This window comes from Rattus norvegicus, chromosome 3 (assembly GCF_036323735.1).
Source record: "Rattus norvegicus strain BN/NHsdMcwi chromosome 3, GRCr8, whole genome shotgun sequence".
Lineage (NCBI taxonomy): Eukaryota > Metazoa > Chordata > Mammalia > Rodentia > Muridae > Rattus > Rattus norvegicus.
This window is the reverse complement of record NC_086021.1, coordinates 179,595,198-179,622,727: the sequence shown is the minus strand read 5'-3', so window position 1 is coordinate 179,622,727 and position 27,530 is coordinate 179,595,198. Positions and strand designations below refer to the sequence as shown.

Here is a 27,530-nt window from a genome sequence, read left to right as displayed (position 1 = left end):
GTTCGGTCCCCAGCTCCGAAAAAAAGAACCAAAAAAAAAAAAAGAGTTGCCTTGGTCATGGTGTCTGTTCACAGCAGTGAAACCCTAACTAAGACAGGGAAGATGAAAGAAACGAAGTAGAAACTTCTAGAATATTCATGGATAAGGCAATGGTAGAAAGATAGGTAGACAGACAGACAGACAGAATGTGGATGTCACTTGAGGAACAACATCTGATAACTGTCTTCTTCTGGCCTTCGCATCCACTCCCATGGTAAACGCAGCCACCGTGTACAATACTGAGAATGCTTGAGAAGCCACATCAGGTTGCAAATGTTAATTGTGGAAAGGGTAGAAGGCAGAGATAGGAAGGAAAATGGCTGCGGTAGGAAAGACGTGTCAGGTGCGTATTATCACCCGATTTAAGAAGGAAAAACAAAAACAGAAAACCAAGGAAAACCCCCAAGACGAACTCAGACATCTGCTGTGCCTCTGAGTGGCCGTGCTGGAGCTGCTAGTAACCCTGCACACTCCACGGTTTTCGCAAAGCAGACACATAGAAGGTGGGGAGGAGGAAGAAATGGAGTAGACGGTGTGATGCCGCTGCCCTGGTGTTACCCACTGGAACTGAGCTTCCCCGTGGCCTCTTGGCAGTGTTCTGGGCAGCACAGGGTTAATAGTCCATTTGGATCCCATGACATCACTCAATGTCCAAGCAAATCAACCTCGTAATCAAGACTCCATTCCTCCTGTCCAAAAGCCCCCTCTGTTGTTTGTGTGCTAGGGTTTCCTGGCCAAGACATCCTGGCTCTTGAGAGCTGAGAAGAAAGCTTGAAATCTGATCTGTCAGTGAAGTTTCCAAATCTCCCATCTTCCTCCAAGCCACAGGCATCAGCCCCACGAACCCTGACACTTCAGAACAACAAACGCATCTGCCAGGCACCGAGAGCCACAGTTGTTTGAAGTGTCATTTGACTCTTGCTAAGCGACCCCGACCCTACCAATCCAACCTGCAGAGGGTCATTACTGCATCCCCTCCGAGGTCTTTATCTCTTTTCCCAAGGGAATCTTATAGCCCTTTGATATTTAAATAGAATAGTCTTTTGAAGAACTCAGCATCTCCCTCCCTCTACAATGAACCGCTTTGGCGGCTGCACTTGGATCCTGATCGAACAGTCACTGTGCGTCTGATCCAAGAATTTTACCCATGCGAACTCCCCCAATTCTACAAACTCCCGCTGCATCTGCAGGATTTGCAACGTCTCCCCTTTGTCACTGCTGAGCACTGTATGGGCACTTTGTGATTTATTCTGATAGCTCAGGATGTCAGTGTAAAACAAGGGTGTGTAGGAAGTGATGTTGGAAGGGCTGGTGAGATGGGAAAGTGCTCGCCATGCAAATATGAGGACTTGGGTTTGGATTCCCAGCACTTACTTTACACACACACCCACACACACATACATAAATGCACACATGCACATGCACACAGGCACATGCAGATACATACATACATGCACACACAAACACATACATGCACACACATGCACACATGAGCACACACATGCACACATGAGCACACACATACACACATGCATACATATGCACACATATACACACACATGCACACACACACACACACACACACACACACACACACATCTATAGTTCCAGTGCTGAGACAAGAGTACCTCTGAGACTTGGGAAGTAATCAGTCTTGGTAAATCAGCATACTCTGGGTTCAGTGAGAGACCCTATCTCAAAAAAATAGAGTGACTTCATGTGTACCCACAAGTGTATACATCACACACACACACACACACACACCCACACACACATACATAAATGCACACATGCACATGCACACAGGCACATGCAGATACATACATACATGCACACACAAACACATACATGCACACACATGCACACATGCACACATGAGCACACACATACACACATGCATACATATGCACACATATACACACACATGCACACACACACACACACACACACACATACTTACGTGCACACACAAGCCAAACCTAATATCACATCTAGAGTTCCAGTGCTGAGACAAGAGTACCTCTGAGACTTGGGAAGTAATCAGTCTTGGTAAATCAGCATACTCTGGGTTCAGTGAGAGACCCTATCTCAAAAAATAGAGTGACTTCATGTGTACCCACAAGTGTATACATGACACACACACACACACACACACACACACACACACACATGGTGCTTGTGTGGAGAACAAGCACCATGGTCAGACAGAATAGGCATTTGGAAATAGATGGTTTATTGGCAGAGGGAAGGTGAGGAGTCTTAGCCTTCCTTTTGAAAACTGGGAGGATTGGGACAGTGAAGCTCAGGAAAAGGGGAGCCTGTCCTCAGCAGCTTGTTACAGGGTGGCTGTTCTTCTGGAAGCATCACTGCCCCCACCTCCACCCCCACACACACCCAGTGCTTGCAAGGCTCTGCTCTGTGCCTGACCTTTATCACCAGACTTGTCACCTTACTGCCAGGCATTCCTGAAGACATCAGGGGCTATGATTAGACACCCTGAGTCTCTGTTCATTCAGGGCTCATATACAGTGAGGAGGAAACAAGGAGTTCCAATAGTTCCCTCTTTCCATGTGGGGGTCCATTCTAGGTCCATTCCCCGGTTGCCTAACATGCTGGACATTACTGAACTTGTGACGTTCTGCTTTGCTTCTCATCCATATGTGCCTGCAAAAATCTTTACGGGCCAGCAAGATGGCCTAGCAAGTGCTTGCCACCAAGCTGATGACCTAAGTTCAACACCTGGAGGCCACGTGGTAGAAGGAGAGAACGGAGTCCTTCAGGTTGTCCTCTGACATCCACACATGTGCCAGGGCACTTGCCCCACCTCCTCCACCCCATCCGGCATCCATAATAAATAAGTAGAAATTTAGTAAGAAATGCTCCCTGCCCCTTCCCTCAAAAAAAGACTAAAAGAAAAATCCAAACCAACAAGCATAAGAATCATGACAGAGAAAAGAAAAAGAAAAAAGAAAAGAAGAAAAGCAGCAGAACTTTCACAAAAGTCATCGTCCCCAACTCCCAAGCTCGGAGACACTGGCGAGGGTAAGATGCCCGGAAGGTTTCAAACAGTGTCCTTTAAAGATGGCTGATGGCCTGAAGAACACACAAAGAAGCCTCCAAACCCAACCCTGGGTCCAGGAGAGGAAAGTCAGGAGCACAGAGGGACACTTAGCAAAACGGACGAGAAAATCAGTGACCTCGGAAAACATCGGCGAAGGCATTGGGGTTTCAAAAAAAAAAAAAAAAAAGATTGTTGGAAATAAAAAAAAATTCAATGAATCATATTTTTATTTAAAAAGAAAAAGTACATGGGGAAAAGAATGGATTATAGATTCCACCAAGCAGAAGAGGGAAACGCAGAGGTGGGGAGTAAGGCTAGTGAGAACCATTTGTGTAAACGGTCTCCATCCACCCACACCGAGAATGGCTAGATCATGGAGCCAGAACCACTGCCTTCTAAGAAGCACGTTGTTCTAGTAAAGACTCCCAGGGACTGAGGGGCCAAGGATAAGGAAAACAATTTATACAGCAAATAGGAAGGAGAAAAACAAACTACATAGATAATCTGGTACCTGTTAAAGTCGACTTTGAATCAAAAATAGTCAGAAGAGACTTAAAAGACCCCTACATAGTAATAAAGAAACGGATCTGTTCACCAAGAAGACAAAACAACTATAAAGATGCAGGCGCCAATTTCATACAGAAGACACTAGTGACCCTGAGAGGCTGGACCCTGAGGGTGGACTCGGGGACAGGCGAGCGGCAGTGTGCTTCTTTATTGGCTCACGCCCCAGTGTGACAAGATTGACTAAATCCCCTGTGTCTGATCTCCACTATTTCTCTTTTAATCAAGCTACTGAGGATGGTTGGCCAAGCAGATCTGGTCCAGACCTCCAGAGCCCAGGCTTTGACCCTAACAACTCTGCTATCAGTACGAACCCCCCAGCTTCCAGCTGTTAGGAAAGGAGCCCACTCAGAACTTAGGGGTCTTACACGTCATTGAGTGGCTTTACCTCATCTCTGACGACAAGCGTGTGGCTTCCTTCTGCTCCTGGCTGTATGTCTTGTGCTAGGTCCACATTGGGTATTGAGCCTTTTCAAAGCAGAATCCTGCACTTTCCCCGGGAAGAGCATCTTGTTTTCCTCTGGCTGTAAGACCTTTTCGATCCTTGGGTTTCCAGGCAGGTGGTGAAGGGGGAAACCAATCCGTGTTCTCATGGGGTTTGCAAAAGCCTCTCCCTGTTTTCAATCCAAGTCTCTTCCTTTGTGTCAGCATTTCCTCTCATTCTCTCTCTCTCTCTCTCTCTCTCTCTCTCTCTCTCTCTCTCTCTCTCTCTCTCTCTGGCCTGGGACACACCCACAGTCCATTTCTCTTCCCTCTGACAAGCCAAAGATGTGCCTCAATCCTTGGGACCCTGCTCTGCCTGCTTCTCTCTCCTCCTATGTGAATTCCTGGAGCATGGAGCCAAGCAAAGGAGAGTTAGCCCAGGTAGCCAATGCACGGCTGGGGGCTTCCTCATGAAGACTTCCTAGTTCCATCATTGGTCCCATCTGAGTCACTTCTCTGTCCTCTGTGCTACTAAGAGAGCAATGAGGCACACAAAGATGCTCTCTTCAGAGGGTTGGTCCTGACTCCAGACCCTGTAAGATACCAGAGTTTGGCAGAGCAGCTGCGGGTGGCCGAGTGTACGTGTGGGCGTGTGTTTAGGGTCCCATGTTAATGTGTAACGGAACCAGAACGAAAAACCCTCAGATCCTCTCCCTGCTTTTTCCTGCTCCTTGACTCCTTATAAACAGATACCAAGATGTGCCTGTATAAATGTATACTAAACAATGTGCAGTGTTGGCAAGGCTGGGGAGCAGTCTTCAACATTGTCATAGTATCTGCCAGTCACTAAGTGCCTGCTGGGGGGTCAGGGGTCAGGGGTCAGGATTCAGGGTAGCAGACAGCATCAGGCCAGGTCCTGGGTGAGCTTCTCCTGAAGCATCACGACTGTCATACTAGGGAACTATTCTATTCCCCGTGTTCATGTATGTGCACACACATGCTTGCTTGCATGCATGCTGACGTTCATATGGGTTCCATATGGGTTCCGTGCATGTGCACACATGGGTGCGTGAGGCGAAGGCCAGAGGATAACCTCAAGTATTGCTCTTCAGCGGTTATATACATTTTGATCTTTTAAATGACACAGGTTTTCTCGATGTCTTGCCAGCCTGGAACTCGACAGTCAGGCCGGTTAGGCTGGCTGGACAGTGTACCCCAAGGGTCCCCCCATGCCTCCATCTCCCCAGGGCTGGAATTACAGGTGTGATCACGACACCCAGCTTTTTCTACATGTGTTTCAGGGATAGAACTCGGGTCCTAATGCTTGTGAGGCAAGGGCATTGTCCCAGACCAACATTCCCATTTTATGAATGAAGGAAACTCAAGCTCATTTGTCAGGACTTTCCCCAGGACCTCAAAGCTTGTCAGTGAGGATCTTCAGAATCAAATATGACTTCGAAGTTCTTCCCCACTGCTTTGCTACCAAAGGGCCTTTTAAAAAAAAGGCAATTTGATTGATTCAAGGCAGGAAGCAGTGGGTGTCTGGGAGTGTGGCTCCCAGGAGGTTGGGAAGCCACCACTTACACACATAGAATACACGAGCTGGCCATATCGGTGCTGCTGCTGTCCCAGACTTCCGGTCTGAAGACACACCTGCTCTTCAAGGCTACAATGTATCAGCTTTCTGAGTGCTGCAGGTTCAGTGCCTTAGTCTTCCGTATTCCCCAGAGTCTTTGCTAACAGATGTCTTACATTGAGACAGACAGCATGAACTCAGGAGTGGACTTCTGTCCTTGGGGACTGAAGGGAAGGCGGCTTGAGCTCAGGTGTCAGTGTTCTCCCTCATCAGCGGTGACAACAGCTAAGTGTCATGACACGTACTCAGCAGTTAGTGTTTCTCAGCCACTTTTCTGTATACTTTAAACGTATTAACTAGTGTCATCTCCTAACTGGTGAGGGAGGGCCTACGGTTTCTTCATTTTTACCAAAGAATAAAGGCAGAGAAAAATTAAATCACTTGGATTCAAAAATAGTGTGCGTGTGCATGTGCATGCGTGTGTGTGTGTGTGTGTGTGTGTGTGTGTGTGTGTGTGTAAGGTCTCACTGTGTTGCTCTGGCTGGCCTGGAACTCACAGAGATCTGCCTGCCTGTCTCCGTAGTGCCAGGATTAAAGGCAGGGACCACCATTCCCTGCCAGAGAGGACTTCCCTCAGCGGTCCTCAAATGTGAGTGCTTTTTCTCTCCCAGGGGACACTTATAAAATGTCTGATTACCACAGCACTGGGGTGTGAGGGACACTCAAGAGGTTGAGGCCAACAGCGCTGCTGGATATAATACACAGGACACAATCCCATGATGAAGAACAGCTCAAGCCCTGATGACTAGCATATTAAGGGAGTGAGAGCTCTCCCAGCTCTGGAGCTCAACAACACACTAGGATTTCTATTGGAAAAAAATTAAGGATACACTTCTCTGGACTCCAAGGAAGTGAAAGATGACAGTGGGCATTGGGTGCCGCTCACACGGTGCCTGGCAGGTAGTGGCTTCCCAGCCATTGGCTTGTCTGCCTCATCAGCCTCAGAGGGTTTCTCTTCCAGGAAGAGCAGGGTCAGGAGATGTCTACTGGGCTGACGGCAGGGGAACAAGGCCGTCCCAGTGTGCAGAAGGGACGTTGTGTGACAAAAGTTGGAGTCCATTATCCACCCTTGAATTTCCTGGCTTGTTGAATGACCACTGTTTATGTTTGTGTTTACAGTCGATTTGGGAATCAACAGCTTGAAGGATAATGTGCCCGCTTCTTCCCCCGAGACAATGGAGGCTCACGCTGTGGCTGATGCCAGCGGAAAGAATCTTGGGAAAGGATCCAAGCCCAAAGCACCAGCTGCTAGGTCCCATTTTTTCTTGACACTCTCTCGGCCTGTACCAGGACGTCCCGGGGACCAAGGCACAGATTCATCGGCTGCATCGGGGAGGCTTGATGTCAGCCCAGGCACGGCGCCTGAGAACAAAGACCCGAGTGAGCACGGGGCACTTCCGGTGGCAGCTGCACCAGGGCCGGCTCCAGATAAAACCCCAGGGTGCACTGAGGCCAAGCAGCAGACCCTCCCTGCCACCAGCCCACTGGCACCTTCACCACCTGAGTCCCAGGCAGAAGCCCCGTCCAGGCCCAAGGATTTCAGCTTTTTGAACAGACTCTTTAAACTGGACAAGGGAAGAGAAAGCGCGCCGGCTGACAGCCCGCCTGAAGAAGGGAAAGGGTCCAAAAGCCAAGAACGGGCCATAGAGGCTCCTGCTGTACCAGGGAATCCTCATGGTGTCTCTGCAGGGAAGGTAAGTGTGTGGAAGGCTACGGGCTTCCTCTCCAGCGGGTGCTTCTGTGGGGGGTGCTGTTGGGTGCGACCATTGCACATCACCCTACAGTCACCCGGGGTCCTAGACAAGGTAAGCTTCCTCTGCGTTTGGGTTGGCACAAACATCCGGAGAACAAAACCTCTGTAAACCCTGTTTTACGTAAAGAAAAAGAGGTGGTAGGTGACTTACAAAGATTGAAACTTGCCTCCTAATCCAAGCCCCCGGGGCGTAAGGCGTATGTTTATGAGCCCAGAAAGAAAGCACCAAGGGGAGAAAAGTGACTTCTACCAAGCCTAAACATCAGACTGGGGGTGTAGATAGTGAATGCTTGCCCAGAAGCCCTGAAGCCCTGGATTTGCTCCCCGGTGCTCATACACCCAGGGATGGAGACTCAGGTTTTCTATCCCAGCACTTGGGAGGTAGAAACAAGAAAATCTGATGTTCAAGGTCATCCTTGGCTACTTAAGGCCAGCCTGAGCTACATAGGACCCTGTCTCAAGGAAAGAAAAGAATTAACCACACCGTGACTATTAGATTCCAGCCGAAATTTCCAGGCAGTTGAAATTGTAAAAAGAGACAATAAGACCAATATAGTGAAGCCTCTTGCTACCAATATTTTTCTACACCCATAAATTTGGACTCGGAGTTTATTTTCGAAGACGCTTTCCTAGTTTGCCATACGGTCCAATGAGCAGCACGTGAAGAGGGGTCTGGACTCAGGCTGTCAGCTTCACCTCAGGAAGCATCCTATGGCACAAGCCAAAAGCCCTAGGCTGCCCTTCTTGGGACTGTGAACTGGTCACTGATATCCATGATGATTCCAGGCAACCATTTACACATTTCGCCTGTGTAGAGAAACTCTGGCTGGGTTTGCCCATGGGTGTCGAGAGCCATTCAGAGGTGGTGAGCTTCTCTAACAGTCATTGGCTTTTAAGGTGTCTGCTTCCAAAGCCAGTCGTCACCTGAAGTAGGAAAAACTAGAGTTATTTCTAGGGAGAAAGAATGAAGAACTGTGCTCTGCCCATCTTTGCGTGGTTGCCTAGTGACTCAGCCAAATCCTCCTCTTAATTAAAGCGGCAGCCGCCAGCTAGTTCTTTAGTCACAAACCCCGGCACACTCCTCCAGTCTTTCAAAAACCTCAGCGGTGAGCAGTTTTGAAGTGGTGCCTTGTCAAGTCTGCCTCCTCTTTTGGGCAGGGGTGAGGGATACCCTCGGAGACAGCAGCTAGATTTAATTAGTGGCAGTGGGTTCCCAGGTGAGCCTGGCTTCGAGACTCAATCTGGGTTAGAAACACAGGAAGTATGAATGCAGTCCGGCCCAGGGGGATGTTCGCAGTTAAAACCGTCTTTCAGAGTACCCCATCCTCAGTTACAACACGAGTTTCTTCCTGGATAAAAGACCCCTCCTCTCCGATACACACTTGCCAAGGTAACTTATGTGCTTAGCTGGGTCACACTACAAACTTCCGTGTTCCGATTGGCAGTATCGTAGAAATTTGAAATGGTGAGTGTCTGTCCTGTGTACTGTGCCTGTGTACAACTTATTTTTTTTATACATAGTATGAGATAACCATTTCGTCTTCAGCCTACAGACGTGTGGATATCTGAATGCATACACATGCACAGGGATTTTTTTTTTAACCTAACAGCAAAGCAAAACAAAACAAAAGCAAAAAAGCAGCCCTCTGATTTGTAAACGTTTTTCATCCGGCCCCCGTGACCTACTTCTGTGTTTTGGGGGAAACCATTTTTTTTAAGTATAGTGAGAAAATACAGCCCTCAGGAAATAACATGAACAAAACTTCCCAATCTATAACGTCCTCTCGGAGCTAGTACCGCCACGGTGCACAGCTGACCGGTGGATGAATGTATTCAGAATTCTTCGGGTAAATTAAGCCTTGGGTTTTGCCTTGTCAGCTCTCCCCGCCCCCTCTCCCATCCCCCACAGTTCCCTCCGAGCCTCCGCCCCACACGGCCACTGAGTTCTCCTAGCTGAGCTTGGAATTCCAGCCGCAGCCTCACCAAGATGTGAATCTGGACAGAGATAACCAGCCCCCAACCCCCCATCTCCTCCTTGTGGGGAAACACACAAATCTGTGTTTTCAGAACGACAATCTTATCTGTGTGCCTTATAAAACTACATTCAGACCATAGCGTCACTGAAACAAGGCGAGAATTCATGGACAAGCGGGGCATTTACCACATAGGCCGAAGAAAAGATAAATTATAGGCCTGAAAGCTGACTGAGCTGTGATTCACACAAACCAACTGGTTGGCAGGAACGGGGCTTTTTTTCCCTTCTCTCTCCCCAACTGAACCAGGGTTCTAAGATAAACATTTAATAGACCTCGTCGCACGTGCGCAAAATGACCCTACAATGGAAATCTGGTTTTACTGCTTATAAAAGAGAACACTGGGTGCCTGTTTCTCTCAGGGTCCTTCCAGGGGTATCTTTGTGGTGGGTGCAAGGATGCGCAGTTGTTGCCAAGAATAGTTGGTTCCTTAAGAACCAGAAATGTTTCTTTTTTGTTGACAAATTTATTCAAGTTCTGCACCAATTACTTCAACAGCAACCTTGTACAAGAAGAGAAAGATGGCTGGCTTTTGTCGTTCTATCGTGATCCCGTCAGTAACCATCTTCACAGCCCCTCCCCTGAACTTTTCATTACATTTATTTGTGTGTGTGTGTGTTTGTTTAGCAGTGTGTGTGCATGCACACGTGCAGGTCAGAGGACGACCTGTGGGAATTGTTCTCTCTTTCCACCACGTGAGTCCCCGAATTCCATATCTGGTTGTCAGGAGGCAGCAATGTACCTTGATCTGCAGAGCCCTCTAGAAGGCCCTAGTAGACTTCCTTAGGGGATGCCAGCCCTGAGCCCCCAGGTCACTGGAGCCACACAGATCTGAAGAGCAAACTTGCTGTTTTCCCTCCCTGCTCCTCTTCTTTCCAGCACTGCATTCAGAAATGCTCGCCTGGTGAGAAGACCAGAAAATAAACCGGATGTGGTGGTGCTTGTCCGTAATCCCAGCACTTGGGAGGTGAAGGCAGGAGAATCAGGTGTTCAAAGTTATCCTCTGCCAGCCTGAACTACACAAGATCCTCTCTCCAAACAAACAAACAAACCCAATAACAAAAAAATCAAAAACAAACCTGTGGATAAATCGGGATAGGAAATCAATTAAAATGACTGGAAGGAGAATTTGGAAAACATTATCTAAAAAGACTCTTGAGTGTGTGTGTGTGTGTGTGTGTGTGTGTGTGTGTGTGTGTGTGTGTGTGGTGTGTCTTTGCATAACACCAAGCAGTTCTTAGAAAGTCTGCTGCTGCCCCATTTTGGCAGCACTAAGCACGTCTCACTGCTGGGAAAGTTCGTTTAACACACACACATCCGTTCTAGACAGTGGGTTAAGAGTTTGAAGCAGTTATTAATGCCGGGGTTCTTCCTTCTAACTGTGAAATGCACTTATCGGGCTCGAGGAACGTATATGACAGAAGTACTTGTCAGTGACCCCACTGCCCTCTACCCTGCCTGCACCTGTGTCCACACTTTGCCAGCAGCAAAACTCATCCTCTGCCTTGAGCCCGAGGTGTGTGTGTGTGTGTGTCTATGTGTAAGCTCACTTCTATGTGTGTGTGTCTCTCTCTCTGGGTGCTGCAAAGTCATTACGGATCTGGAAAACAAAAGCCAGAAGCTGGAGGTGTAGCTCAGTGGGCAGAGTGTTTAACTAGTGTGCCCAAGAGCCTGGGCTCTGGTCCCAGCACTGCATGGTGGCACAAGCCTGTAGCCCCAGCACCAAGAAGATGGATGGCAGGAGCGTCAGAAGTTCAAAGCCGTCCTCAGCTATACAGTGAGTTGGGGTCCAGACTTCTCTCAAAACAAAAACCCAAGCAAGGAGAACATTTCGTGGAGCAGAAAAATCTCTATTCACCTGGCTCAGCCAATGGGAATCAAGTTGACGACCTTCCGGCCAAGGAGAAGAGACACTGACAGAAGGGAAGGGATGGAGGAAGGAAGGAAAGAGGGTCTCGCCTGTGGAGAACCGACAGCCTTTTCTGATGTTCTCCCTCCACCTCCAGCCACAAACAGCCAGTGTGGTTAACGTAAGAATTTTGTTGAGCCAACGGATTTGGGTGATGTAAAGCCAGTGTCTGGAGGCCTGGAGAGACTTCCTGGAGACGCAGACAAACTTTACTGTAGGAGCTGCTATGTGGGTGCTAAGGACTCCTAACTGCTGAGCCATCTCCCCTGCCCTTAGATTTTTATATCTTACGATTTGGTTGGTTTCCATTTGAAATCTGGTCATGTCCCAGAGTCTTAGGATTTTACCGCTGAGAACAGACACCATGACCAAGGCAACTCTTTAAGGACAACTTTTAGTTGGGGCTGGCTTACAGGTTCAGAGGTTCAGTCCATCATCATCAAGGCAGGAGCGTGGCAGCATCCAGGCAGGCATGGTGCAGGAGGAGCTGAGAGTTCCGCCTCTTGTTTCAAAGGCAGCTAGCAGGAGACTCGCTTCCAGGCAGCTAGGACTAAGGTATTAAAGCCCACGCCCACAGTGACAAACCTACTCCAACAAGGCCATGCCTTCTAATACTGCCACTCCCTGGGGCAAGCATATAACAAACTGTCACACCCAGTTAAGAGCATGGATGTCTCTAGGGAACTTGAGGACAACCCTGGGTATCGACAACACAATTTTTTTAAAATTTTTTTTCAAGCACACTTGCATTTCAAATGACCCAGTTCATAATTAATTATTTATTGAAGCATTGAACAACATTTTATCCATAACATTATTTACTTTCTATTTATGGGATCCTGGGCTTTGTGTATGCTAGACAAGCACTCTGTGTTTGATTGATCAATTCCAACACAATGATTTTTTTTTAATTGTAGCATCTCTTGCAAGAAGAAAGTTTAGAATTGAGAAAAACCCACTAGGTCATAACTCTCTACCACGTCCTCATGCACGCACAGTGAAAAGGGAGAGAAAAATATTGAAATTATTAGTAGTGATTTTTTTTCACGATGGCTCCGTGGATGTGCGATTTCCCCCATTCGTTCGTTCCTCTATATTTTCTCTCACTATTTTTAGGTGTGTTTTGTTTTTTAATTTGGGAGGGGATTGAGAAAGGGCACTGCGATATAGCCCCAAACTCGAAGCAGTCCTCCTGCATTTGCTTCTCAAGTGCTGGGATTGCAGGCGTGAGCCTCCAAGCCTGGTTTTTGTCTGTTTCACGCGAGAAAAACACAAAATAAAACAGAAACGCAGCCAACATTTCTCCCGTTCGTCCAGTAGGTGGCGCTGTGGGACCAGAGCATCCCGAGTCGCACTGGACATCCGCATCCCTCCCTTGCTGGCCACAGTGGCGCCCACAAGAGATGATTTTTCTCTCTCCTCAGTTCCCAAACTCAGCGATCCAGACCGTGTGTGGCAGTTCTTTCCTCTGAAACAACGCTGGCTTTTCAAACAAACCTGTCTCCCGCACTGTGCGACTGCGGCAGCTTTTGGCGCCCTTTCCTGATTGACGTTTCCTGGATTGCTTCAACTGCTTTCTTTCCCAGTCCCGCCCTGGGCTTAGAACATGAGAATGCATTTTTAATAGCTGGTGTGAACCAGGATAGGAATCGTGGGAAAAATGAAAGTAAAAAAAAAAAAAAAAAAAACCTACACTGATAATACAGTGTAGTATTTTCCTTAGTAACGTTGAGCTTTGTGGTTATATGGGTGGGTGGGGGGGGAGTTAGGGAAATCACAATAACCACCAATGAGACCCACAAAATTATATTAGTATCTTCTTCCTGCTCGTTAATTTACTTTCCTTTTAGGCAAATTAGCGTCTGAATTGTACGTCCTAGAATGAACCAAACGTCTTTTTCTTCCTGAATCTAAGAGCTCCCTGTAGGTGCCTCTGCTCTGGGGAGAAGAAGGGGAAATAAGAGAGCATGCTGCCTAGCAGAGGAAGCCCTCAGTGCTATTCAGGCACCCCCGGGGGAGAGGAAGGACGGATTCCTCGCTTTCCTTTGATCCTAGGCAGCACCCGGCTCCGATTTCTAAGAGATGGAGAGAACGGAAGGAGCTGATTGCTCGTTTCTGCACCTTCCTCCGCTCCATTCAGAAGCCCCTGCGTTCTCAGCCCTGGTTCTTGGTCTAAAGATTCAAAATGAAGTTAGCTCTAGTTAAGCTTCTGGCTGCCCGTGGTCCTGTTGCCAAGACCCTGCTGTGAAGGAGGCTGAGGATTGACTGGCACTTGTCAGAGGGAGGGGGGCAGGGAATCACAGAGGGACTTCCGCATCGAAAACCTAGTTCCAGTGGAGCAGCTCTCAACCGACCCAATTAGGATGGCTTTATCCAGAGCGCCTTTCCTGTTTGCTCTTTGAAGCCAACAGGCAGGGAGGAAAACTTCTGACACAGAGAATAATTACCCACATCTGTTTGCTTAAAAGGAGTTTCTGGGCATTTCCTGAAGAACACTTCTAGCGTGTCCTGGGAATCTTACTACTGGAATTAATTGTAGTGAGCACACAGTTGAGGTTGAGGACAAAGATGGCCCTGCAAGAAGCACACAGCCGGCTTGAGCTGGTGACCCGACAGCTGGAGCTGACCCCTGGCCTCATATACTTTGACCCTAGAGATGATTATTATGTCTTCTCTAGTTACAGAAGGTATTTAACCCTGGCATTTTATAGACTGCCACGGTTTTATTTTTGTTGCTGCACTAAAATATTCTGACCAAAAAAAAAGCAACTTAGGAGAAAGGGTTTTACTGCAGTTCACAATTCTGAGTTACAGCCCATCATTTTCAGGAAGTGGGGGCTCGAGCTCAGCCAGCCAGTTACTGAATTAAGAGGATTCTCTAGTCTTAAACAGTCCAGAGCTCAGCCTAGGGAATGGCGCCGCCCACATGGAGCCCCATCTTCCTACATCAATCCACCATCAAAATAATCCCCCACAGACACGACCAAAGGTCATCTACATCTAGACAATTCCTTATTAAGTAAGACTCTGCTCCCATTAAGACTTGCTCCATTGCATCCAGTTGGCAGTTAAAACCAGCCAAGGCAGTAATGCCCTCTCCTGGCTCGAATCGAGAAATTACGATCGATAGAAAGTTTGTCTGTCATGCCACTGACTAAATACTTGCCCTTTGCATTGTAGTGTGTCTTTCTATCGTTTCTTTGGACAGAAATAAAGTCTGAATTATTTTTTTCTGTCTTCCAGGAATAGTAACATGGCATATACACTGACCACGCTTTTATTTAGTTAATACTTTCTTCGTCTGCACATGAAGCCCTTCCCCATCTGTCGTGCCTGTGAAGTGCTCTACTGAATGGACAGGCATACCATGCTGCCTTTAGCCGTGACCTATTCATGACCTTTGCCTGTCTCCCTCCCTACAGCAAGCATCTTCTTCTCTTTGTCATGTGGCCTGTGTGATGTTAGGTTTAGAATAAACCCTTAGAGATGGAATTTCTAGGTTCTTTCTTTCTATTTATTTATTTCTTTTGGTAAGCAATACTAACTTGCCTTCCGTCCTGGCTGAATTAATTCATGCTTCATCAGCAGTGCCTGGGCACCTGTCACCACAGCCTGCCTGGGGAAGGATTTTATAACGTGTGGAATTTTTACTTTCCATTCTCTCTTCATGACTGTTCATGTCATAGATACAACTTGAGTCCAGAACGGCAAGACTTTCCTCGTGTATTCTTCTAGAAGTTTATCCATTTGGATCATTCCTTTGAGCTTGGGCAGAGCTAGGATACCAAGTTAACCCTGCACACGTGTGCATGTGCACACACACACATACACACTCGCACATACACACGCTCACATATACACACATGCACACACATGTACACACACATGCACACATACATACACATGCATACACACTCACAGATACACATGCTCATGTATACACACATGCACACACATGCACACATACATACACATGCATACACACAGATACACATGCACACATACACACACATGCAAACAGACACACTCATACACACTCAGACATACACACACGTACACACTCAAACATATACACACATACACACTTGCATGTATACACACATACATATATATACATACGTATACACACATACACACATGTGTGCGCATATGCACGCATACATACATGTACACACACAAACTCGCACATATACAAACTCACACATATGTACACACATACACATTTTCACATATACACACATACACACATGCACACATATGCACATATATACATGCACACATACATACACACTCACATGCAGACACACATACATGTACATACACACTCACATGCAGACACACATGCACACATACATGCACATGCAAACAGACACACATATACACACATACATGCACGCACACACACATACACATGTGCGTGCACACACACTGAGAGTTGTTTGTCCCCTCTTCTCTCATCAGGATATTTTCACGTTCTTGGGTTTGCAGTGCCGTCCCTGCCTTGGACTTGGGTCCCATACATCTTTAGGCAAACTAGATTGCATGTTCTTTGGAAACACGGGAAAACACACAGCAGTGAAGAACAACAGGCAGGAGTGAACTTCAGTTCGAATCCATTGCTGAGAAGATACTGTGGAAGCCTGGAGCAGGGAGATGAGGCAGTTAAGGCGGCGTGGTGCCTCCACGCCTTTCGCTGAGGGATTATGTGGGATGGGATTCAACCCCAACCCTACACTTTGGTCGTTGGCAAGTGTTTCTTCTTTTCGTACATAAATTTCCCCCTCTTCAAAATTGGAATTGTCAGTAGAGCATCCTTCATGGGTCCTCCTGAGAACCAGTGTGGCACAGAGCCAGGCTGGGGTTTCGGGTTGCTACTAGTATGACAGAACATGATATTCCTTCTCTTGGCACATTCCTCAGTAAAATCAGTGGCTACAGAATACTCATCATGTGGCTGGCTGTAGTGTGATATCACGTCATGTGGCTGTAGTCTCATGTCACACACTAACACCATTTGCCAATTCATTTGGCTTTCCTGGGATCATCAGGGTTCTGAAGGGTTTTCGTCACCCCTCCAGCACCATCCCATGAAGTTCCATTCCCTGATGCACACACAGAATATTTCCATCCCCACAGGTCTACAATCCACCCCAGCCTCCTCCCCCAACTCCCAAGACAATGTCTCACTGCAGTTCAGGCTACACTGGAGTTACTGTGTGGTTCTGGCTGATCTCAAACTCACGAACCTCCTGCCTCAGCCTCCTATGGGCTGGGACTGCTGGCCTGTGTGTGCCTCAGGTCCCCTCCATTCCTCCTAGCAACCACTGACCAATATGTTCTCCATCTTGTTGCTTTCCCATTCAAGGCTGTCGTGGAAGCAGGGTCACATGCCATGGCTGGTTTTGGGAGACATTTTCCCTTCATTGCTTTGCCACAGATCGATGCCTGTGTGATAGATCAATAGTTCTGCCCCTTCCGTCCTCTCTCTCTGATGACTAATACCCAGTCCTGTGGACTTGCCTCTTTGTTTAACCATTTTAAAAATTGTTTACTCATTCCATGCTCCCCCGGTTTGGAGCAGTTACTAATAAAGATACTATGGACATCAATACATGGGGTTTTGTGAATATAGGATTTGTTTCTCCAGAAGAAAAGTCCAGGAGTACACACAGCATCGCCCTCAGCCTTGGTCCAAGAAGCTTCTTTTTGCCTCAGAATGCAGAGATTCATGACACTGCAAAGTGTAGAGAGTGACCATTGAGGGATCAGCCCTAAACAGGACATCTACCTCACCCCACCCCACATCTCAGGGAACGCCCTCACAACTCAAGGAAGAAGCCGTGGTTCCTCCAACCGGACCCTCGGGACAGCAGCGAGATCAGCAAACATTCCATCAGGCAACTGGACTCAGTGGATTCAACAGAAGAGCAAGAACAAGGAAGACTGAAGAAGTCTGTGCTGGTGGTGGGGCCTTGAGGTAGGCATCTCAAGATACAGTGTATAGATGCATGAAATTGTCAAAGAATAAATAAAGATAGTATTTTTAAAAGTGCATTTATTTGTGTATATGTGCGTGCTCAAACACATGCACGTGCAGGTCAGATACATGTATATGCAGATAGATAGATATAGATAGATAGATAGATAGATAGATAGATAGATAGATAGATAGATAGATCTATCGATCATAGATAAGGTGACAGACAGACACATAAATAGATCTAGCATATGAGAATCAAATTCAGGTTGACGGGCTTATTGACAAGTGATTTTACTCACTGAGCCACCTGGCTGTCCCAATACAAGATATTTTTTAGAAAACAGAAAGAGGGGGCAGCACGGGAGGGTGGGAGACCAAAGGGGAGAAGGAAGGAAAGGCCGGTGGAGGAGCAGGCTGCCGGCCACACTTATTGATGCCGGCAGCTCTAAGGTTGAATGCTCTCTAGTTGTAAACTGCTAAGAGACGCCTCCCATGGTGACGGCCTCCCATCGTGACGGCTTCGTTTTTGCGTTTCTATCAACCACGCCTGAGCACCCAGCTTCTCTGTATCCCTGTCAGCAGCCGGTATCGTCACTGTCTTACCTTAGCCGTTCTGGTGGGGACGTTGTACTAACTCATTGTGGGTTGTTTTGTTTTTTAGTTTGTATGATGTACATGCATGTGACGTGGAGCATGTACGGAGGGCATCTGTGGCAGCCATTTCTCTTCTGCCACGTGGGTAGCAGAGATTCAACTTAACTCGCTAGCCTTAGCGCAGCAAGTGCCTTTGATTTATATTTTTATTCTCCGTGTATTCGTGTTTTGCCAGAGGCCAGAAGAGAACCCTGGAACCCCAGGTCCCCAGGAGCCGGGGTTAAGGACGATTGTGAACCATCGTACATTTGGGAACCAAATCCAGGTCCTCTGGAAGAGCCGACAACACTCTGAACCATGTTAACAATGTCTTATATATTCTAGATATCTCACAGGACAGACCTGTGATAGTGTTTGTGGTGGTTTGAATCAGAATGCTCCCCATAGGTGCGTGTATTTGAAATCTTGGTCACCAGGGAGTCAGATTGTTTGAAAGGAGTAAAAGGATTAGGGTGTCTGGCCTTGCTGGAGTGGGTGTGGCCTTGTTGGAGTGGGTGTGGCCTTGCTGGAAGAAATGTGTCACTGATGATGGGATTTGAGGTTACAAAAACTCACACCAGGCCCAGTCTTTCTCTTTCTGCCGCCAGTGATTCAGGATATAGAACTCTGCAGCACCATGTCTGCCTGCCTGCTGCCATGCTCCCCACCATGATGGTAATGGGCTAACCTCTGAAACTATAAGCCAGTCCCAATTAAATGCTTTATTTATAAGAGTTGCCTTGGTCATGGTGTCTCTTCACAGCAATAGAACAGTGACTAAGACAATGTCAACAAAAGTTGGAATCACTTGAGAGATGATCCTCTAGGCATGTCTGGTAGGAATTACCTTGATTATGTTAGTTGAAGTGGGAAGAACTGCCCTCTTTGGGTGACACCATTCCCTAGGCAGGCGAGTTCCGATGTATATGCATTCATTACCCTCTTCTTCCGCCTTGATATTTAATGGGATCAGCTGCTTCAGACTTCTGGTGCCTTGGCTGCTGTGCCATGACAGACTATGACCTGGAACTGTCAGCTAAAAGAAACTCTGTCTCCTTTAAGTTACTTCTGTAAGAGTATTTTCTCACAGCTACAGGAAATAAAATAAGAAAAGATCTCTTACTTTTGGTGAAGCCCAGTGAGTAGGTTGTGATTTTGGAAACTAGCCAGGACACTCAATAAATTGATGATGATGATGAAGAAGAAGAAGAAGAAGGAGGAGGAGGAGGAGGAGGAGGAGGAGGAGGAGGAGGAGGAGGAGGAGAAGAAGAAGAAGAAGAAGAAGAAGAAGAAGAAGAAGAAGAAGGAGAAGGAGAAGGAGAAGGAGAAGGAGAAGGAGAAGGAGAAGGAGAAGGAGAAGGAGAAGGAGAAGGAGAAGGAGAAGGAGAAGGAGAAGGAGAAGGAGAAGGAGAAGGAGAAGGAGAAGGAGAAGGAGAAGGAGAAGAAGAAGAAGAAGAGTGTGATGCTGGTGTTACTTGGACCAAATCATTCATTTGCTCTTTCATTTAAGCAAATTCTTAAGCATTTTCCTGTGTAAGCTATGGGCACTGTAGAAAAGTACAAAGCTTCCTTCCTATTCTGGGGGCTTGGGGGAAGGCACAGGGAAATGAATGAGTCATATTTTTAGTACGGTGAGGGATTTCTCCACCTCCTTGCTCCTGTGTGATGTCTAGGCTGGAGATTCCCCGTCCCCGTGTGTTGGAAGACATGCTTGGCGGTGTTCCCTGCGTCTGCCTACCAGGTGCCAGTTGGCTCCTCCGTCATGAAAGTCAGAACTATCTCCAGACATGATTCTTACAAGTCCCTGATAGGAGGAAGGACCAATGAGAGAGTGAAATGTCCTAGGTAAATAAAGAAATTAGAACCCAGGGTTACTGGATGGAGTTGTGTAAAGCAGGGCAGTAAGAAAGACTTCAGTGGAAATGTAGCTTTGGCAAAGACTTGAAGGGAGTGAGGTGGAAGATTTCTGGCAAGCAGGAGCTCATGTGCAACAAACCAGGGCAGGGACCTGCCTGACATGTTCCGGGGGCTTCATAAACACCGCTAAGGCTGCAGTGGGGAAGCTTAAGGGGGAAACAGTCACACACAAAAGTGTGAGAAGAGAAATGAGAACAGAATGTGTGAGGGGTAGTCGGGTCCCTCTGTCACAGGAGGCATGAATGAGAGGCGGCTAACCAGTGCATGGCCACAGTCTCCTTTCCCGTAAAATGCTTTGGACCATTTCTGGGAGACCGAGATGGCGGGTTTGTGCCGGTCCTGACAACCGGGAGACTATCTTCTCCGTTCAAGAAGTCAAAGCGATATGGCCGAGACAAATTCGAAGGGCAGTGCTTTAAGTGTTTAAGGTGTATGGGTTGTTGGGGGAATTTCAGAACTGAGTGTGTATTTATGGTCACTCTTTGTAAAGCCGTTGGTCTCCCACCCCCTGGGTTTACACAGAGTTGAATTTAATTTACTGCTCACCCAACATCAGCTGGGCCGAGCTGGTAGTGGCGAAGCTCTGTAATGTCAAGGGGGGTGGAGTCTGGACATCCGTGTGACTTTGGGCCAGCAGCCCCATTTCCCGTGTCATTGTCTGAACAACTGTCACAAGTCGTAACATCTGGATTCGTACAGTGGTTTGTACGCTGCGGTGTGCATCTGTCTTAGCTTTGCTTCTCATCGCTGAGATAAAACACCCTGGCAGAAGCAGCTGAGGGAAGAGAGGGTCTGTCTGGCTCACCAAGACGGGTTACAGTCCATCTCTGCAGTGGGAGCATGGACTGACTGGTCATGTTAGGCCACAATTAAGGGAAGGAGCCATGAATTAAATTAGCATCAGTTACACACACGGGCTAGTGCCCACCTTGCACTCCCTCCTCTTACACAATCAAGCATTCCCTTCCCAGGAATGGTGCTACCCACAATGGGGAGGCTTTCCACTACTAAGGTAATCTGCACAGACATAACCACAGGCCGAGCTAACCTGAGACAGCATCTGATTTAACACCTCTTCCTAGGTGACTCTAGACTGCATCGAATTGACAGTTAAAAGTAACCTCGAGGGGCGAGAGAAATAGCTCAGGTTTAAGAGCACCTGCTGCTCTCCCAGAGGCCAAGGGTTCGATCCATGCACCTACATGACAGCCCACAACTGTTTATGACTCCAGTCCCAGAAGATCTGACATCCTCTTCTGACCTCCCTTGGTGTCAGGCATGTGGTATACACACACATGTGCAGGCAAAACACTCACACGCACACAAAGATCTTTTTAAAAGTTTTTAAGACTGCCATATTATTTCCATATGAATAACAATGTATTAAGACTAGTAATACTGGGGTTGGGGATTTAGCTCAGTGGTAGAGCTCTTGCCTAGCAAGTGCAAGGCCCTGGGTTCGGTCCCCAGCTCCGAAAAAAAGAAAAGAAAAGAAAAAAAAAGACTAGTAATACTAATGTGTTACTACTAACTAGTAGTCTTGACTAAGTGATAAATAGTTCATAAAATACAGAAATCATTCCATTCCTCTAACTAAAATGCTTCTCAGGTTTGAGACCTTCAGACCACATCGGTTCATCCTGGGTTTCCAGAAACTACCAAGAGGAGAGGCCAAAGTCTGATCTAGGACCAAGTTTGTTGTATTTTATCCTCCACTGGAGGAGGAAGTGGTTAAAATCAGTAGAAATGCCTGGTCTCTTGTGAGCTCCTAGAAGCTCGTGCCCTGGGCGCTGTGAGGAAGCTCATGTAGAAGCAGCGGAGCTCCGTTCTGTCCGTCCCACAGCAGGACGTTAGCCTGGGTTAGCAAGGGGAGAAACACCTACCTGGGGATGAAGGAAAAGATTATACATGGACATATGTGTGAGTGTGTGCATGTGTGAGTGAATGTGTGTGTGTGAGTGTGGGCGTCTGTCTCTCTTTGCATGTGTGTGTATGTGTGTGTGTGGGAGTGAGTGTGTATGTATGTGTGTGGCAGTGAGAATGTGTATGAGTCTCGGTGTGCGTGTATATATATGCATGTGGCAGTGTCTAGGTATGTGTGAATGTGTGTCTCTGTGTGCATGTGTATGTGTGTGTATGTGTATGCATATGTGTGTGTTTGTGCATGTGTATGTGTGTGTGTGTGTATATATATATATGTGGCAGTGAGAATGTGTGTGAGTCTCTATGTGCATGTATGTGAGTGGGGGGGTGGGAGTGTGTGTCTCTGTGTGCATGTGCATGTATGTGTGTGTGGCTATGAGTGTATATATGTGTGTATATCTCTGTGTGCATGTGTATGCATGTGTGTGGCAGTATGTGTATGTGTGAGGGTGTGTCTCTGATGCATGTGTATGCATGTATGTGGCAGCAAGAATGTGTGTCTCTGTGTGCATGTGTGTGTGTGTGTGTGTAGGTGTGTCTGCGCGTGCATGCATGTAAGGGATGGTGATAAAGGGAGATGGCTTCTGGCCCAGGTAAGTGTGAAGTGAGACTCGATCTATCTTGCTGCTACAAACTAAGTTTCTGGCTGGCTGTCCCTTCTCAGGTCCTCTGCCCTGCCCACACTGGGCATGTTACAGGTGTCACCTGCTCTACCAACTCTCCAGGCAGATGCACAGAGGGCCTGCAGGATCAGAACTGCAGGAAGCCTGCAGTGACCTTACACTGTCCAGCAAATATCAGTTTATAAAGTTTGCTTAACTTTTAACCTGTAAATTTCACAATTTCACTCTGGTAATTTGCAAAAGGAAGTGGAGCAATGGGGGCTTAAAAATAAAAGTGTGGGCGAAGGAGACGGCTCAGAGGGTAAAAGTGCTTTACACCACCTGAGCTCGATTCCCAGATCCGTGTAAAAGCTGAATTTCCCAGCGTGTGTCTACAGTCTCACACTCCTGTGGGAAGTGAGAGGCGAGGACAAGAGAATTGCTCAGACATCCATGGGCCGGCTAGCCTGGGGTACGCAGCCTCAGAAACAAGAGAGACTCTGCCTCAGAAACTGGGTGGACGGTGAGAACCAGCTCTGAACGTTGACCTTTGACCTCTACCTGCACACTCAGGCTCACAAGGAAAACTGTGAGGTGCTTATAACATCCAAAGTGTACAACCACGAGCACCATAATTAAGGATACCAGACAACAAATGCATACGAAAAACATAATAAATCCCACAGGCAGCACAGAGTGACGTGTGCTTGGTCATGGGGGTGCCACGTCTTGTTATGCAAGAAGAGCAAGTTCAGACAGACATCCTCGTCTTGTTCATAAAACATTTCCAAAAATGATTTTTTAAATTTGTTTATATGCACATATATGATGCTGTGTGAGTTTATGCATGCTACATGCATGCGAGTACCCATGTGTGAGCTGGAAACTGAACAAGGGTCCCGGCAAGATCAGTGAGGATCCTTGATGCTGACCCTCCCTCCAGCCTCCATATGAAGCCTTTATGTCCTTGTGGAGATGCTGGTCGTGTGTGTGTGTGTGTGTGTGTGTGTGTGTGTGTGTGTGTGTGTGTGTGTCAGGGGTGAGGATGGAGGCTGAGATAGATTAAGTTAGTGAAGACACTGGGGCATTGAAAGTAGAAAGAACAGAAATGTGGGAAGAGAGCTGCTTTGCTGGAGTTTGAGGGATGGGCAAACTCCCTCACTGGCAGTTTGAGGTAACTCTTTTTTCTGAGGTAACTCTTAAGACTTGGAAGAGGTAACACTTAAGACTGGGAGGGTGGGGTTTGGAGAGAGGGCTAAGCCCTTAACAGTTCACACTCTCTTGGAGCAGACCCCAGCTGGGCTCCCAGCAGTCAACATCAAACAGTTCCCAACTGCTCGGAACCCATCTCCAGGTAATCTGACACCCTCTTCTGCCCTCCATGGGCAATTTCACATATTCATACATACACACACACACGCACACACACACATGTACACACACATGCACACACACATGTACACACACATGCACACACACGAATATGCACACACGTGCATACTCACAAACATGCATGCACATATACATACACACACGTGAACATGCACACATAATTACTCACAAACATGCATGCACACATATGCATATAAACACACAAATGTACATGCACGCACATGCATGCTCACACACATGCATGCACATACACACAGACAGACATACACACATGCACACTCACAAACATGCATGCACACACACACTTGAACATGCACACACACATGGACATACACACATGCATACTCACAAACATGCATGCACATACATGCACACACACATACATGCACACACATGCACACACACCTAATTTTTTTATTCACTTTATATCCCTCTTGCTGCCCCCCTTCTAGGTCATTTCCTCCCACAATCCCTTCCCCATCCTCATTCCCTTCTCCTCTGCGTGGAGACCCCTGATATCCCCCACCCTGGCATATCGAGTCTCTGTGGGGGCTAGGCACATCCTCTCCCACTGAGGCCAGACAAGGCAGCCCAGTTAGAGAAACTTATTCCACAGATAGGCAACAGCTTTAGAGACAGCCCTCGCTCCAGTCATTGGGGGACCCACATGAGGACTGAGCTGCCCATCTACTACATATGTGCTTGTGGATTGGGGGGCTTAGGTCCAGCTCCTGTATGCTCTTTGGTTGGTGGTTTGGTCTCTGAGAGCACCAAGGGTCCAGATTAGTTGACATTGTTGGTCTTCCTATGGATTTCCTATCCCCTTCGGGCCCCCTCAATCCCTCTCCCATCTCTTCCTTAAGACTCCCTGAGCTCCATCCACTGTTTTGCTGTGGGTCTCTGCATCTATCTGTGTCAGCTACATGCTTCTCAGAGGACAGCCATGCTAGACTCCTGTCTGCAAGCATAACAGAGTAGCATTACTAGTGTACGGGATTAATGCTTGCCCACGGGATGGGTCTCTAGGTGGACCGGTTATTGCTTGGCTAGTCCCTCAGTCTCTGCTCCAGCCCCCTTCCCTGAATTTCCTGTAGACTGGATAAATTTTGAATCCAAGGTTTTTACACACCTAATTTGTTAAACACCCTAAAAGAAGGTGTAAAGAATGAATGTGAACACCTCCAGGCACCCAGAGGGGCAGAAGATTCCAGAAATGGGAAATGATTTGTAGTGTGGTATGTTTGAGAAACTCTAAGACAACAGACCAGAAAGAACAGAGAAAGAGGAATCAGAGAGAGGCCCAGCAGGCCTAACACAGAGTTGGGACTGACTCCAAAGTCATGGGAGTCACGGGAGGGAGGTGGAGGTTACTGGGGAACTAGTAAACCAGCCGAGAGTCATGGCCATCATGGTGTAGAGTGGTGACAGTCTTGGCTCCTGGTCATTGTGAAAATGGAACCAGGAAGGAACACTTCCCAACCACTTCCCAGGAACCAACAAACTCCACACCCCCAAAGCTGAGCAGTTACTGGGATATGACTTCTTATTGTTACTGTTATTGTTACGGTCGTCGACATGATTTGACTGTACGGAGATTGTGGGGAAATCACACAGATCATCAGACACGAAGACTGTGAATGTGGAAAACCTCGGCTTCTCTGACACCCTCCTTGTAGACTTGAGAAAAAAGGGGTTTTGTTTTGGATGTGATATGCGCTGTTCAGTTTGTTACCCTCTGGCCCCAAACAATGTCCCTCCTACCAACTGTGATGCATGTGCTAGCGAGAGGGGGAGGGAGGAGAGAGAAGGACTCTCATAAATTCCCGATTGTCCTGCATGGCCGTGGGCAGAAGAGCTATGGCTGGAATTAGGGGATAAGGAAGAGAGGGGTGTGTTGTGAAAGGAAGACTCTTGAGAGTCCACGTCCAAGGAGTTGCAACTGTGAAAAGTCTGTTTTGTTCCCAGGACATAGTGGACAGCGAGGAGAGAAAGCAAGAAGTTGACACTCTGAGTTATTCTGTCCCTGCGGATCCAGAGGTGCTGGGGACCACGAAGGAGGACCCCCAGGTGGTAGACGCCACAGAGAATAGTAATTCCATCATGAGCTTCTTCAAGACACTAGTAAGTAGGGATCGCTGTCCTTCTTCGTCAACTCCATTGTCTCTGTGTCTAATTCCAAGAGTCAAGCTTACTTGAATGTTGTGGGTACCAAGATTATTGCCGGGGCCATGAGACAAACTTCCTTCAAGGAGCTGCATTCATCTTGCTCTCAGTGACAAAGGTTTAGAGTGGGAAGCCATGACGAGAGCATGGGAGCAGGGGGTCTTAACTGTGGGATACGAGCCGTGTTGGGATCCATCAGTAACTGGTATCTGTTTGCGTCGTATGCAATATCACCCTGACTTCAAAAGGGAAAATGGGGGAAATGTCGGGATGTGGCACAGGCACTGTGCTTGGACTAACAGAACACGGGTGGTCCTCTGGGAGGCGACTCTGAATGCGGTCAAATCTTGGTGGATACCTAAGATCTAATACATTATAGAATAAAATGTTGATGTGAGATGCTCAGGTCTCTACTCGGCTGAAAGTGCGTTTTAGTTCCCACCTTTCAGTGTGGTAAACTAGACCACCCTGAAGAGCACAAACTAAAAGTCACCCTCAAGAGACATCTTTTTTTGACATCTACATTTCTCAAACTTTTCAGGTTTCGCCTAACAAAACTGAAACAAAGAAGGACCCAGAAGACACGGTAGGCACACTGAAGTATATATGTGTCAGGGTTGATGCAGAGAATTGGGTTTGCATTTGTCTGTGAGCATGTGTCAGACGAGATACATATGAATAGCATGTGTTAATATATGCACATGTATGTGTTAATATATGCACATGTAGGTGTTAATATATGCACATGTAGGTGTTAATCTATGCACACGTGTTATACATGCACATGTATATGTTAATATATATGCACATGTATATGTTAATATATATGCACATGTATATGTTAATGTGTGCATATATGTGTTAATATATACACATATATGTGTTAATATATGCACATGTATGTGTTATATATGCACATGAATCTACTTAGAAAATCAATAGCACTGATGGATTGTCCTTAAGGTGTCCTAGGTTGTGACAGTGGTTTTGTTTGCTTAGTTTCTGTAGTGTTGGGGGGATCGGATCCAGAGTCTCTTGCCTAGAAGGCAAGCCCTCTACCCACTTAGCTACCCTGCCCCGGTTAATGGTATTTTAATAAAAATTTTAGCTGGGCATAGTGGCACCTGCCTTTAATCCCAGCACTTGGGAGGCAGAGGCAGGTGGACCTCTATGAGTTTGAGTCCAGCCTGGTCTACATAGTGAGTTCCAGGAAAGCCAGGGCTACACAGTGAAACCCTGTCTTGAAGAGGGGAAAAGTTAGTGAGGTGGTTGAAAGGTGATATTCTGGCTGAAGAATGTCACAATACCCAACCGTTAATAGATAACTGTTAACCCAACCGTTAAATATACAATAGATACAAATTACTACTAACTATACCATCATTGTCTCTTTTTTCCCATTGTGCTTAGAAAAGAAAATGAGGAAATATCGTTTTGTTTTGATTTTTTTGTTTTCGTTTTTTGCTTGTTTGTTTTGGTTTGTTTTAAGACTTTCCCCGAAG

At 47.1% G+C, this 27,530-nt stretch overlaps 1 protein-coding gene across 5 annotated transcripts in view; it reads left to right on the top strand.

The window, feature by feature from the left end:
* Bcas1 (brain enriched myelin associated protein 1) overlaps nucleotides 1-27,530 on the top strand; it is an 83,047-nt gene that overhangs the window by 15,073 nt on the left and 40,444 nt on the right. For all 5 annotated transcript variants that reach the window (NM_145670.5, NM_001415675.1, XM_063283094.1 and 2 more), the window contains exons 4-6: nucleotides 6,843-7,417; nucleotides 25,831-25,986; nucleotides 26,570-26,614. In NM_145670.5, the coding sequence (NP_663703.3) occupies nucleotides 6,843-7,417; nucleotides 25,831-25,986; nucleotides 26,570-26,614 (776 nt within the window). The remainder of the gene's footprint in view (nucleotides 1-6,842; nucleotides 7,418-25,830; nucleotides 25,987-26,569; nucleotides 26,615-27,530) is intronic.